General features: G+C 36.6%; 2 protein-coding genes and 1 long non-coding RNA gene across 5 annotated transcripts in view; 1 reads left to right on the top strand and 2 right to left on the bottom strand.

Moving 5' to 3' along the window:
* LOC145726105 (uncharacterized) overlaps positions 1-5,198 on the bottom strand; it is a 58,261-nt gene extending 53,063 nt beyond the window's left edge. Inside the window, exon 1 of the mRNA XM_081975053.1 lies at positions 4,693-5,198. The gene's annotated coding sequence lies outside the window, so the exon portion shown is untranslated. The remainder of the gene's footprint in view (positions 1-4,692) is intronic.
* Positions 5,199-5,849: 651 nt separating this feature from the next.
* Positions 5,850-15,052, bottom strand: part of Chpf (Chondroitin polymerizing factor) — a 33,854-nt gene continuing 24,651 nt past the window's right edge. Inside the window, exons 8-11 of one of the 3 annotated variants that reach the window (XM_081975046.1) lie at positions 12,890-13,140; positions 6,335-6,503; positions 5,986-6,276; positions 5,850-5,934 (exon numbers count right to left, since the gene is read on the bottom strand). In XM_081975046.1, coding sequence (XP_081831172.1) covers positions 6,002-6,276; positions 6,335-6,503; positions 12,890-13,140 — 695 coding nt within the window. In that variant the 3' untranslated portion in view covers positions 5,850-5,934; positions 5,986-6,001. Of the gene's footprint in view, positions 6,277-6,334; positions 6,504-12,889; positions 13,141-15,052 lie in introns of all 3 variants that reach the window. The other 2 variants (XM_081975045.1, XM_081975044.1) reach the window with 2 other exon arrangements.
* Positions 13,958-14,301, top strand: LOC145726109 (uncharacterized). Its single transcript, XR_014177485.1, has 2 exons — positions 13,958-14,096; positions 14,133-14,301. It is a non-coding gene; the product is annotated as an uncharacterized LOC145726109 (long non-coding RNA).

The following is a 15,052-nucleotide window of genomic DNA, read 5'->3' on the forward strand; positions in this document are numbered from 1 at the left end:
TTTAATTCACAGCTTTCTGCAGCTTTTTACTCATTTTTTGTTCATTTTATTAAAACAATAGATTCTAGAAAACCGTTATCTGAGAAAGAAAAAGATTTATTAACTTTAGATGAAAAATTCAATCAATTGAAATAGAAATTTACATAAGAGAAACGTGGGTTGGAAGGAAATAACAAATCTACTGTATAATTACAGGGATCAGTAATCCACGATCTGCATATTTGTAGTAAATTTCTCACAAGAAGAGACATCTAATCAATAATGGACAATATAGGAATACCTGTATCTTCATTCATCTTCAATATAAAATTCCAAAAGAATTTCTACATATTCTTTTCGATAAGCGTAAATAAAAATTCGGTTGTTTTACTGCTCCGTCCACAAAATTAAGAAACCTATCTAAATACATACCTACACAATACAAAGTGGGACAGAATGGAAGGGCGTTTTTGAAATGAAAATATCTCCGCTGTTTTTTAACTTAAAAGAAATTTACACTTTCAAAATGAAAGCTTAAATGTTGCCATTTAACAATAAAAAAATGAAATTATGTTCTAAAAATTATGTCAGGCAGATGACGTCCGTTCTCTGCAATACACTTTGGAGCTAGTCGTTCCTCAAATAACCCTCTCACACAAATCGATGTCTATTGCCCTAACTTGTGCTGTGATGGCTTATTCTTTTAACTCATGCAGATTTCTAGGTTTATCAACGTAGACCTTCGCCTTTAGGTATCCCCACAAAAGGAAATCAGCAGCTGTAAGGTAAGGAAAACGAGGGAGCCACGGCGCATCACCGAAACGTGAGATTAAGTGTCCAGGAAAAATTCGATGCACAGTTTCCATTGTCGCTAGGGCTGTATGCGCTGTGGCACCGTCCTGTTGGAACCAAACATGTCTGGGGTTAATTCTTCTTCGTCGCAATTCAAGAATCAAGAAGTTTTCCAACATGAAAACATATCGCTCAGAGGTTACAGTGGCAGTTGCCCCTCTTGCATCTTCAAAGAAAAAAGGTCCAATAACTCCAAGACGGCTCAGAGCGCACCAAACAGTCATCTTCTCACTATGTGGACTATGTGACTAAGTGGAGTGGATGCAATTCAACGGGGCTTTCGGCAGCCCAATATTGGCAGGTCTGTTTGTTAACAAAACCGCACAAATGAAAATGAGTCTGATCGGTCATGATTATTATTGGTTCATTTTCATCAGCAAAAATCATTTGCATTCTTTCAGCAAACTGGCGGCGTTGCGCAAAATCACCTTTATCTGATTTGTGGACAACCATAAGCTTATATGGGTGAAAGAAAAGATCTTGGTGTAAAATTCTTCGAAGTGTTCGACTACTCTGGAGTGCTGCAGCCTGTTTTCGAAGAGATCCATCTGGACTAGCAATTACTGCCTGTCTCACCCTTTCTACGGAAGGTGGCATCCGCACACTTCGCGGACGATCTTGAGGTTTTGGATTTATTGCGGATGCCGAAGTTCTAAAATTCTGAACCCATCTGTTAATTGTGTCACGTTTCGGAACTGAACCATGACGACCAAGATTGAAATGTTGTCGAAAACGCCATTGCACAATATTCACCCGATTTTAGATATTCCTCGACTGCGAACGCCCGATGTTCTCTTGTCATACAACCATTGTGACTAAAAAATGGCAAGCTTTCCTGCTTTCGTGAATCGAACGACGACAACCGCAACGCTCTACCCCCTCCCGTTCGCACGTACTACCCGTCCATTTTGCCCCACCCTGTACATACATGTATGTTTGTTTTATCCAAATAATAAATTAAAAATATACAACACAATAAGCCATACGATGTGAATGGTCGATGGTTTCATACCGGAGCAGCGTGGCAAAAATGCGACGTGGCAACATGCCACGTGCTACTCGATTATAAAAGACGTATTTTGGCGTCAGTGTTTACAATGCCTGGCTCATTTTAACTCATTCTGATAAAAAAGGATGGTTTATATGTTACTACAGCTTAAAACTCAGGTTAATACTGCCGCCAAAATACGCCTAAAGCAAGTTTTATAATTTGCAGCTTTGCCACGTACTTCCTATCTCCGCAGACATTGTTTGACTTGTTTAGAAATCAAAAAAAGGAAAGAGCCTTTCATAATCTTATATCTGCATTGACGGTTTTTTAAGATCAACAAGTTTACAAGTTTCTGGGATACTGCCTTTTCTATCCGGTAAATATTTTGAAATGTTTGAGGAAGCACTTGTAGCTGTTGAGATACAATAAAAAGGTGTATTTTTTCTACGACATGGTAAATTCTGTTTAGTATTATTTCCCAACAGATGCTGCCTGAGGTGCTTTCCAGTGATTAAAAGTTTAAGAACAGAGTACTCCGAGGTGTATAGCTTTTCAACTGTTCTTCTTTGCCTAGCACTCGAATATTGAAACTAGAATTGAACTGTATACAGGGTAATTCAAATTCGACCCTCATTGGGATCTCAGAAACCATAAGAGATACGAGAAAGTTTAAATTGGGGCAAAGTTGCGCAATTTAAAGCTCAACCAAATGCTGTTTTAAAAATTTCGAGTACTTGCGAAGATATCCGAAAAGAACTGAAAATTTGATTTTTTGTTTTTACTTATTTCTAACCTTATTTGAAGAGATATCCCAAAACTAAAAGCATCTTTTCATTGCCACTTTTTCCTAGCTATTCGATGATTGATTCAAATTTGCCACACTACGTTTCGTTTTTTGTCAGTCATCATCAACTTTCTTTTTTCTTATGGGCGCCATATTGGATTTTTAGCCCACCAAATAGTACGTTTTATTCTGATTTTGTTTTATTCAAATTGACATCAAATTACTTTTTGTCCAGTGAAATACAAAAGTTGTCGTCGTGTCGTGCTATAAAATGTGTTATTTGGCAACATTGCACTTTGCGGACTTCACTCGTGACTTGAACAAGCAAACATCAATGTCACGTATAAACTGTCATGTATAAAACACGTGATTTTAACCTGTTTATTCACTCGAAGACCTTAGGTCACTCGCTACGCTCGGGAGCCTAATTTTTCTTTTCGTGAATAAAAAATGCTTTAAGTCACTTGCTGTATAAACAACTTTATAAGTCTTAAAAAAATAAAATAAAATTACAGTTCTATTAAATATGCACCGCGCCCCGTAGATGTGACTTTGATGTTTGTTTTTTTACATCCGTAAATAAACGACAATGTCATTTAGTGATTTAATAGCTATTTATGTACCAAGGGCGTTATAGACCCTATGACTGTTTCGGCCTTCAGGACATTATCTTCTCTCTAACGGTACATAAATAGATAGCTATTATGTTTCACCTATACGTTATGAATACATAATACCTACCTTGGAAACGGTGTAGGTTATAGTGTTCATAACAACCTGACGGCATTATAGGCGGGCGTTATCATAACGCCCTGAAACCGTTTTTAATATTAGCACTGGCATTTTTATTCTTTCATCCCATAAAACTACGTATTCCCTACCTTAAGATGCTCTTGACTTTTTAGGTAATAAACTTTCGTTAGCTTTTGCTGCATTTTTTATATTTTCTAAAATTTCATCCAGCTTTTGCCATTTTCACTGACTGACATGGACTATCAAAGTCACAACATTCAGGTAAAATAAACACTAAACAACATACCGGTAAAGGTATACCTTACTTTTCAATGCCAGAAACAGTAAATAATGCTGAATTAGGTGAAACATAAAACATTGTATGCACCACAGGCATTAGGGAGAGTATAACGTCCAACAGGCCGAAACCTATCAATCGGGCCATAGGCCCTCTGGCTGTTTCAGGACTGTGACGCTCTTTGTTTATGAGATTAATTTAGCTTTGATTTTGTGAAATACGTTAACAAAAAGTACCATCCGTATTTACTGGCACATTCTCTGGGTAACTCCAGCTGGCCGTTTTTAAATGATATTGTATTGTATAGTCAAGTTTTTACCCTTTGAGAATAACGTCAAACAGGTGAAAAAACACGCATGTCTGGAATTAGTTCACAAGTTTTAACCTACAAATGGTTTGAAAAATTAGTGCGTTCAGAAGTGACTGATGATGATCAAGTGCCTTGAAAATCACATGATCATGAGAGTTTCAGTTTAATCATCATTCATTCAGTGAATAGGTGTGCTTGCACTCACTTAAAGATCTCTTCTACTCCTAATAACATAATACATTATTAACGTTCATTGATTTTGTGTTGTGTTATTGTGCTGTGCACAATAAAGCGAAAATAGTAATTTGGCATACCAACATTACCAACTTCTTTGTTTTTCATAAAAGCGGTTATTTTGGTTTTACTGACCGACATTTTCTTAGAAATGTTGGTAAAATAGGAGTCGTCAGCTGGAATTTCCAGCCTTTTTCATTCGGCATAGGGTAGCAGTACTCACTTTTGAAGCCTGTGATGCTCTATCATACACATTGGAATAATCAATTGGGATGACATCTGGAAACTGTTTCTTTTCGTACTCCAAAAAAAGCAGCACATTGAGAATTAACATTTTGGATTGCTTATTGTAGCGCAGCATTTTTATACCTTTGATATTTGTTTATATCAAAGTGACAGTAAATGTCAACGTTTTTAATTTGACAGGATGACAAAATTAATAACGTGCCTTTTTTGTTAAAATTGTTTATTTCACATGTTTGATATGCGAGAAACAGATGTAAAAAGATGACGTCATTCTCAAAAGGTAAAAATCCTACTATACTTGTATTGTAACACAGATAGCCACGAATTAGGCTGACAATTCCGGGATTTTTAACATGTTCAACTTCAACACCGTTTAGTTCATAGGTGATGGAATCAAAGAAAAATCCTACTGCATTGTTCACAAATTTCACTTCACCCGTTCCCGCTATTTTTGATAGTTTTCCTTTAATAGACAGAGCTGCATCGCATAATAGAACCCAGGCATCATTGCGGTTTACAGTAATTATATTATTGCTCCAACGTCTTACTACTAATGTGCAACGGGGGATGGGGTGGTCTACGGGTGCACCACCTGACGGTGACGGTGGGGGGGACACCACGCGACGACAGGTGTCCGTCACCAACGACCACGCCAATGACATTTGACAGATGACGGTGACATTTGACGACAGGCGACGATGACGACAAAAAGCCTTCGGGGCTCCGGGGCGGGGCTTCACTGGGGCCTTCGGGGCTCCTCGTGGGCTCCGGGGCCCCCACCGTCACACTATTGCAATATGCATGTACACGAACCGAGCGCCGCCTCGCGCCTTCACCATTTCATAAAAATGAGCCAGAATCCGCATAGTATTACTACTAGCCACCAAACAAGTATACCTCGTGAATTTTAATTACAAGGAAATCCATAAACCATTAATTTCCTATTACGCGCTATCATACTGCAGCGTTGTTGTAAACCCTGTAATTTTACCAATTGTTTCCAACAAGAACGGTAAAAATCCGAGTGACCAATCCTGAGAAAATATAATAACTTAAAAATACGGCTTATCGTATTTTTGGCAAAGTACTAGCACTGGTTACTTTATTAAGCGGCTTCTATTAATAATACATTTATCCGCAATATGCTGCAACACAAACGGCACTAACGCACGATATAGAAAATATAACAAAAATTATTCGTAACTTCGTTACAAAGTCCTTAAAGAAACATCCATTTTATATTTTCAGCTCACTGGTGAGTGAGTTTTGATAGTTATGACAGCTGTCACGTATCGCAAGCAAAGCACTAAAATGTTCCTTAACGTCCCCGCTGCAATGTCGATTCCAAAGAGATTTAAACACAACATACAGTGCAATTCCTCAACAGAAACACTTGGATCATCAAGGAATAAAAAAAATTAGGCAGGATTTATTTTTTTTTTATTTAATGCAATAAATACATATCATGCACTCTAATACTTACGTAAATGCAACCACCTGAAACAAAACTTTAACATTTTTAAGGCACTTTCAAGAAAACTCGTTATTAAGCTCTTTACTTTCTGCTCGTTACTATCACAGCAATTCAGGAATCATCTCCTGCTTAGTTAAAAGTAGCTTAGCGAGTTGGGCTTCGTTTCCGTAAAATTTATTCACCCTGTCAACAGACTTCTCAAAGTGATACAACACTTTCAAATTCATTTCAGTAGCGCGCATGCAATGTAAATTCGGGCTCGTCCTTACAAACATTTCAAATAAGTTTCCCCGATTTTCCATGCCACTATCGACAAGTTTGACGATGTCGTTGTCTACCCGAATTAACGGAATAGTTTTTTGTGTACGCTTACGTGCTAAAAATCGAAAGTGTCTGATGAAATCTCATTTATATTTAAGTTGTTTTTTACCTACCTGTCACGTAATCTTTGCCGTAAAAAGCGATATACTTGTATTCTTCTCTATCAAAATGCCCCGACATTTTATTCACTTCTAGATTTGGCAGTTGTGACACTTGTGGGTTGTATTGGGTGAATGGAATCGGTGAATAAACTTGGTAGTTTTCGATTGTGTTCATCCTTACCTAAGATTATAAATAATTTTTTAATCGATAAATAGTATATTATTAACCAAGGTTTAGACATAAGGTTAATAAAAGCTGTCTAAACCGTGGATAATATAGCATTTTTTCCACTATTAACAATATTTTTGAATATTTTAGAAACTGAACTTTTATTGAAAATTTAAAAATTTAAGATAAAAGCAAAACAACAACATGAAGAGACAACCCACCGCCCTCTATACAAGAAAGCCTAAAATGCCACCTAATGGCGGCGTTAGCGGTTTTCGTTTTATACACAAACGTATGCAGATGCAGTAAGAAATATGTATTTTTTTAATTGTTTCGTGTTTTCGTGTTTTTAATTGATTGCAAGTTGTTAGTGAAAAATCAAAAAAATGTTCATTTCTGATCCAGATATGTATAGATAGAGGTTTTTTATACACAATCAAGTCCAGCCTAAACAAATTGGTTAGAACATTTGTCCTGGAAAGTACAACACAGAGCAAACCAGTTTAAACACTGTTCAATGTAAGAAAATCTGTAAATCCTTGAAACTAGGTAAGCAAAACTGGTAAATGGTTCTTATGTTATTACCAAGAACATTCATTCAAAGTTATTTTTGTTGCTCTCACAATGAAGGATGCTTTAAAATGTAACTCACATACCTGTGCATGTAACAAGTACCTAATAAGTTCCCACTTCAAAGTGTTCAACCACTGTTGAGTTAGATCCGGTTTTTTGTAAAGTAAACTACTGACACGGTTGGGCTTTTTCCTGAATTGCTGTTACAATGTGGCTTGAAAAACTTATGAACGGCAGCAAACAAAAACGTTACGCAAATAACCTCAAGTTTTGATTTTAAACCGTAAAAATTCATCTAATCCTCAAAAAACTAAATTTCCACAATACAAACTGTCACCACTATTCCCGCTATATTGGAATTTTTGACAAGCACCTTCTAGGCTTTCTAGTATAGTAGGCGGTGGGAAACCTAATTTATCTGTCTCTGTCAAAGTCAAGTATATTTCATATGTCAGATGTCTTAATGGACATTGACATTATTATTTACCTAGGTCAATAATATTTCCTTTTTTGTCGTGTTTGTGCCAGACTAGAACTAGAGATTAGACTCTATTTTTGACCTAGGTCAACAATGACTAATAAGGTAGAGAAATCTAATTTCTCAAGTTACTAATCGGTCAATAATGGTATGTTTATTATGTTATGAAAAAAATAATTATTATCAATGAAGAGTTTAAGCAAAATATTAGCCAAACTACTCAAGTCAATATACCACAGAAACTGGGAAATGCGAGTAGCATTACATTTTGAAATGAAAGAAAATATTTTTTACCCTTATAGGAATATTGGTTAACTCCTTAATTGTTAATAAATTTAAGTAGGCAATTACCACTGGCTAAACGGATAAAGAATCACAATCTAATTGTAATTGTGAGATCAAATAAACCAATCACAGCGTATCCTACCCGTAAAAAATGGTTGTCCTACGCTACAGAGTGTCAAAAGTATAGGGTGTATCAAATTCGATGGTTTTACGGGGTATCTCCGAAACTAGAAAAGATAGAGTACTACTGCGCTTAATTTTTGTGAAATGTACGATGGAGAAGTTCTATCTTCCACAGCTGCCCTCGTTTCTGAGATAAAGGCTGAAAACTCGGCTAGTATTTTCTTCATTATTAGAAAAAAATTAAATGGTTTCCCATAGAAAATTTCACAAAAATATGATACGGTCACTCGAGACTTTGGCAAATTTCACATTATAGCAGTTGCAGGTTGGGGTTTGGCCAAAGAATAGCTATTTAATAAGAGGAGACAGTTGAAAAGAGAAAGCGAATTGGAGAGAGATTCCTACCAAAGTTAAGAGACAATCGACTGATATCGGCTTTGATCGTTGAATATCAGGAGTTTCATTGGTTGATCATTCAAGTTGTTGAAGAACGTTGCCATATCTCAGACCACATCAAATAATTGTTTTAAAACATCAGTTTAAAGTTAATAAAGATTGATATCTTCCAATCATAAAGAGGCGAACTTAAAACACTTTGACTCATAAGGAGTAAATAATGATCACAAGAAATTAGTTTATATTTGACTCTGAAATTTGGATGCATTCTTATTTCAAAATAACATGTTAAACAAACATGTTTCCTACCAAAGGCAAACCGAGGTCAGCCAAAGACATCACTCCAATATCAAAGAAATTATGCCGGCGGTCCCCTCTTGTTAAATAGCTATTCTTTGGTTTGGCCTTAAAACAAGTAACACACTTATGCACAACTGATTTTTCAATGTTCATGCCATTGGTTGGCCAATACCTGTCTCGAACAGCATTTAATAGAATCGGCGGACCAGCATGCGGGAACCTTATATGCTCATTTTTGAAGCTTGATCGTAAGGCACATTAGCATTTTTTAACCTCCCTCCAACACGCATTATTCCGCACTCATCAATAAAAGGCGATAATACTAATAAACGATGCTTCAGCTTTTTGTTTTGTTAGTAATGAAACCTCATAACAGAAAGATTCCCTTTGAGCCAAAATAATAAGAGTATTCATGCTTTGTTCTAATTGTTTTGGGGTTAAAGAACCACCCTTTCAAAATCCCTTGATGTTCAACTTACAATTATTAACTAATCTCAAGCAATGAGCCATAACTCTAACTAATTTTGTCTAAACTGAATATCTTTTAAAAACACAAATTCGTCATTTGTTGACACACTAAATGATGCAACTGGTTCAGAACTCTGTGGGATTTCATTTTTAAAGGTAATCTTTGGAGGCCACTCACCCTTTCCACTCAAATACAGTGGACCATTCAACCAAATTTCCAAACCTTCTAGCTCATCTGGAAATACACCTCGCGTTGCTACATCAGCAGGGTTATCTCTAGTGGGCACATATTGCCTGACTGACCAACAATAACAGAAATCCTATTTCGAACCAAAACTTCCAACTGGTGCAAAGGCGTACGTAACCAATGTAAAACAATTTGTGAGTCGCACGAAAAATGACACTCGACCCTTGAGAGTTAACGACGACGCGCTAACAGAAGTGCTCCACACAACTCCAACCGCGGAATAGTTAATCTTTTTGACGGAGCAACTTTTGTTTTTGCACATAATAGCCTCACTTTTAATTGATCATTAACAAAACTCCTCTGACGCGTCGCAATAACCATGCTAATCCATTTTTTCTGGAACACATCGTTTTTAAGATATTGTGGCGGTTTGACCACCTACTATGGTCGAGATTGACCGAGTTAGCACTTGATTCGGACAGAATTTGATGCGCCGCAACATCTGACCCATTTGGAGACGTCTCCAGTGTTCGATGCATATCGCGAAACGTTCCATGGGGTTTCTAGTCCGCTGTTTGCCGATATAAAAATGAGTGGCTCAACACGGAAGGCAAATCTTTTGAAACTCAGGACCAACCAGCCAAGAAGACCACAATTCCCCCCAGACTCTTGATTGAGAAAACGGAAGGCAGTAGCAAAAAACTAAGCACGCCACTGGAATCACATCGAAAAAGTGCCTTCAGAATGTTTTTGTTTCACTTTGATATTTTAATAAACAAAAAAGTTGTAAGAGTTTTCAAAATGGACGAAATTCGAAAAACGACCTCTAGCGCCGCAAAGTAAGAAGATATCGAAATACGGTTTTTGCCATTAAACTTTTTTCAAAAATCAAGCTCAGACATGTATATTAGTTTTTTCCTATCTAGCCGGGAAATGGGGTTTTCCTGCCAAAACACACTAAATCCGGACACCCTGTACGTATTTAAAAAAAAATAAATTCTTCTGAATTTCATTTTTATAAAATCGTGCAAAAAAAGTTTTTTGTGCAAATTTTTTAATGATTTTTAGTGCAACAAATTTTACTTTTTTGCACTAGTGCAACAAAGTCTTTTTTATATTGTTATATTTGCTGTGCTTTTGTCATAAAACAAGTCGATTTATAACAAATGTTGTATGCAACCCACGCAAAAAGTCCTTTCTTTATCTCATTTCATTAGCGAAAGATAGTCAAAAAACGTGTGTTTTATAACATCGTACCAGCTTGACGAATCAATGAATGTCCGACTATTTTGACGATTTTATCTGTTTCGTAAATAAACAATGAGAGTCGTTTTAAATAGAGTCGTTCTATATTCAGAATACCTTTCAAGTACAGTAAAAAGGAACTAATCCAGAAGGAAAAAGTGGCTGGAAAAACATTCGTCTACTAAAGATGCGTTTACACCACTCCGTAGTGCAATGGTTCGTATCAAACTGCCTTCCGTATCGAACTTAAAATAGTTCGGTACACATTTCCAAGAGTACCAAACCAAAAGTGAACTAGCTTAATACACCACTGTTTACACCGAAAAGACTAGAACTTTGATTCAGATATGGTTCGGGATCAAACGTTAGTACGCGCACCAAGTTAACGGTGTAAACTAGACTATTGATTAGGAGTGTTAAAATTAAAGGTATATTTGTCAATATTGTCATAAATTGAAAACAAAATAGTAAAATGCCACACTTAACAGAAACTCATCGAATTGAAATAGTAATGATGCTAGGATACGGAGATACAATGAGGTCTCAGCAAGAAGTGGTTTATTTATTTAGAGGAAAATATCCTGATTTGCCACCATTAAGCCAAAGTACCGTAAGTAAAATTGAAAAACGCTTTAGAGAAAATGGACATGTAAGGCCTGGTAGCTCAGTTCGGTTAGGTTAGGTTAGGTTAGGTTAAGTTACCGCACTTCGTTCGTGAGTGCCATTTTTTGCCACTAAGAAACCACGTATCTTGAAACGGTGTTCAGGGAAATTTGAAGTTGACGACCGAATTCCGCAGCCGGTCGAGTGGAGATGGTGGGACCTCTGTGGAAACGGCGATAAAAGTCTACGGAGAATTGTCTTGTGCGGTGCACTTCCAAGAGGCGGAAAGGGTGAAAACCTAGGAGAAGACCACGTGGATGTGACAGTGACGGTTATAGTTTCCACGAGGAATGACTATATCTTTTGCTCGGATCGTGCGATTTTTTAGACCTTTTTGTGGCTATCTGGGGCTCAGGGGCTCTAGCCCAACTATCTGAGCCTCTTACGTTTCGAGCTGGCGAAATACCCTAATTGGTGGAGCCAAAATACCAGAAACCAAATCAACCAAGGCCTGTAGCTACTAAGAGGCGTTCAGCATTGAACAACGACACTAAATTGAATATCTATATATTATCAGTCCAAGATAATCCGACGACCGGTTCAAGAAATATAGCAGCAGAAAACGAAATATCGCAAAAATCGGTACTGTCCTTAAAGAACATCGGTATCACCCCTACAAAATACATCAGCTCCACGAATTAACAGAAGGTGATCCCGACAGAAGGCTACAGTTTTGTGAGAAAATGCAAGAATTACTCGATACCAACGCATTACACTCCAACAATATTTTGTTTACTGATGAGTCAACTTTTACTTTAACAGGACACGTTAACAAAGAACTCTGCCGTTATTGGGCACATCAAAAACCTCATTGGATGAGGGAATGCCATACACAATGGCCACAAAAATCAATGTCTGGGCGGGGAATTATTAAAAACAGGATAATTGGGCCGATATTTTTCCAAGAATATTTAACTGGAGAGCGATATTTCCATTTTATTCAGCAGGAACTTATCCCACAATTAGTAGCTTTATTTCCCAACGATCTAAACCCAAATATGCCTTATGCAAGTATCTGGCTACAACAAGATGGAGCTCCTCCTCACTTTGCAAGGGCTGTTCAAAATTATATTGACAGAACATTTCCAAACAGGTGAATTGGAAGAAGAGGGCCAATAGAATGGCCACCGAGATCTCCAGACTACACCCCATTAGATTTTTTTTATGGGGTTACCTTAAAAATAAGGTTTATAAGGTGAAGCCAGGAAAAATCGAAGATTTAAAAGAACGGATTAGACATGACGTACTATTTGGTGGGCTAAAAATCCAATATGGCGCCCATAAGAAAAAAGAAAGTTGCTAATGACTTCCAAAAAACGAAACGTCGTCTGGCAAATTTGAATCCATCATCGAATAGCTGGGAAAAAGTGGCGATGAAAAGATGCTTTTAGTTTTGGGATATCTCTTCAAATAAGATTAGAAATAAATAAAAACAAAAAATCTAATTTTCATTTTTTTTCGGATATCTTGGGAAGTACTCGGAAAATCGAAATTTTTAAAACTACATTTGATTGAGCTTTAAATTGCGCAACTTTTCCCCAATTTGTCAAGTCGCTGAACCGAGAGTATTTAAAGTACCCGTATGTCTAGTAATTTGACTGTATGTGATTTGATGCAGAACTCATTCTTACGGTTTTTGTATAATAAATCCCGGCGAAATTCTCAGAAAATTCAACTTACCCGATTTAAAAAGTCGACTGTAATATTTGCCCATACATCCAAAACCAAAGTTAAGCTGTCTAGGCCAATTTTCTTTAAAGACAAGTCAACAATAGCGAAGTTTAGGGCCTTCTTGTCTTCCAACTGGATAGGAACCTTCTTACTTTCTGGCAATCTGATTGAGAGCCATGACATTTTTACGTCATCATTTGCATGCCTAGCTGTGGCGTCTTTTACAAACTGCTTTAGATACTTAAAAGGGTCCTCCGAACCTAAAATTTGTTTACTTTCATTATGAAAGAACACGATAATTACATACTCGAAATATTCTTCGTCAGACTTTGGACAGCCACATCACAGGCTCTGATGAAACTTTTCACAGATTCGGATGAAATTTAGATGTTCCTTCTTATTAGATAAAAAATACAAAATTCTTATCGGATATCGAAATCTCATATACAAGAAAAATGTTTAAAATTATACATAACTAGCAGTAAAAACAGAATTTAATTTTAAATGGGCTTTACAAATACAAAGATAGCGACAAACTTCGTTAGCGACATTAAGATTAAGAAATAGATTAAGGAACCGTTTCCTAAGTCAGTAGTTACATTATTTTGAGTGTATTATACAGGGTTAACAACCCAAACCGTTGTTTTTGTATGACTGGTCTAATTTTGAGTGATTACTGAAAAGATGATCTTATCTTTTTGTAACAGAAATCACTCCTGGTATTTTGTTTTTACAGGGATGTTAAAAAATAAATAGTTTATAGGTATTTAATTGTTGAGCGGTTTTTGTTTTTTGAATCAAATTTGGTTTTTTTGATTGACGTTTTTTGAATGTAAGAGAAGTCAAAAAAGCTAGAAACATAACGCGGAATTGATTGGAATATTCTGAGATCAAACGAGTTAAACGAAGCCTGTGACGCTAGTTACGAAAGTCTCACCAAGAAGAGCCATTTTCGTATTGTTATTTTTGGAGGACGTCTGGCTGTTAAACGAAGCCTGTGACGTTATATACGAAAGTCTCACCAAGAAGAGTCATTTTCATATTATTATTTTTGGAGGACGTCTGGCTGTAGCTGGAGGAACACTTGAGCTGGAGTGCAATTCCTTCAAAGAATCCGAGGATTCCAGGTTCTTCGACCCCGCATCGGACTCAAGACAATTTCTTCGGCATCGCAGCAAATTGTCCTGTAGTGCAAAGATAGAGAACGTGACGTGCGGTGAGATTAAAAAAACAGTACATAACTGACTGTAAGTAGAATAGAAATTGTTTTTTGAATTCAGAATGTTTTTGGACTCATACATAACGGTATTGTGCTAGTGTAATGCCAATCTTGTATTTTGCCCTAGAAGATAGGTTAGATTAGTAGGTAGGTTAGATTAGGTTTATGCGTTGGCTTAATACAACGTTTTGGCATCCCTGTATTTCTTGTTTTTGTTGAATTTAATATCTAAATTCATTTATTATTTTATTTTGTGGTTTGATACTAGGAGTGATTTCTTGTGAATTAAAAATGTCAAAAACAAACGGGCCCTCTTATGCCGTTGGGGAGAACTGGGACGGTAATCCGTTCAGGAAACTGAGGTGGACATCATTATGCAAAGTAACAAATCCAACCCATTTCTCTCCACGTCAAGACAAGAAAGGTCGCCTAGTGTAAAACATAACATTACAGCACCTGTTTTGAAGGCGAGAAGGTCTAGTTCCTGTCTAGTTTCTGGTTGCTATGGCTGACAAACCGGAAGTTGCTGTATATGCAAGATTAAAGAAAATTTGTTAGAATATTATCATTTTATTTAATGATTAGGATGATTTTGATGAAGTCGTTCAAAAAATAGTGTAAGCATCACGAACAGCAACAGCTTTACTGATCTCAGACAAATTAGACATACTTTGTCATAGATCAGTAAAGCTTACTTACTGTTCTTGATACTTAATATACTATTTCCGTGAGAACGTACGAAAGTGACCATTTTCGGTGCGATGTTTTTAACTGGTGGGTTTTCCGGTGCGCTAATAAAAATTGTTATTTCTTGCATAAAAACCATTTTTTTAAGAGTCTGGTGTGTTACATTACTATTCAATATGGCATTATTTTATATGCTACAACATGAACTCCAGTTGCAACTAAAATCGGTTAAATAGTATATTTAGTATATTACATACTCAGGTGGA

This window comes from Ips typographus, linkage group LG3 (genome assembly GCF_016097725.1).
Source record: "Ips typographus isolate SLU linkage group LG3, UJ_Ityp_2.0, whole genome shotgun sequence".
Lineage (NCBI taxonomy): Eukaryota > Metazoa > Arthropoda > Insecta > Coleoptera > Curculionidae > Ips > Ips typographus.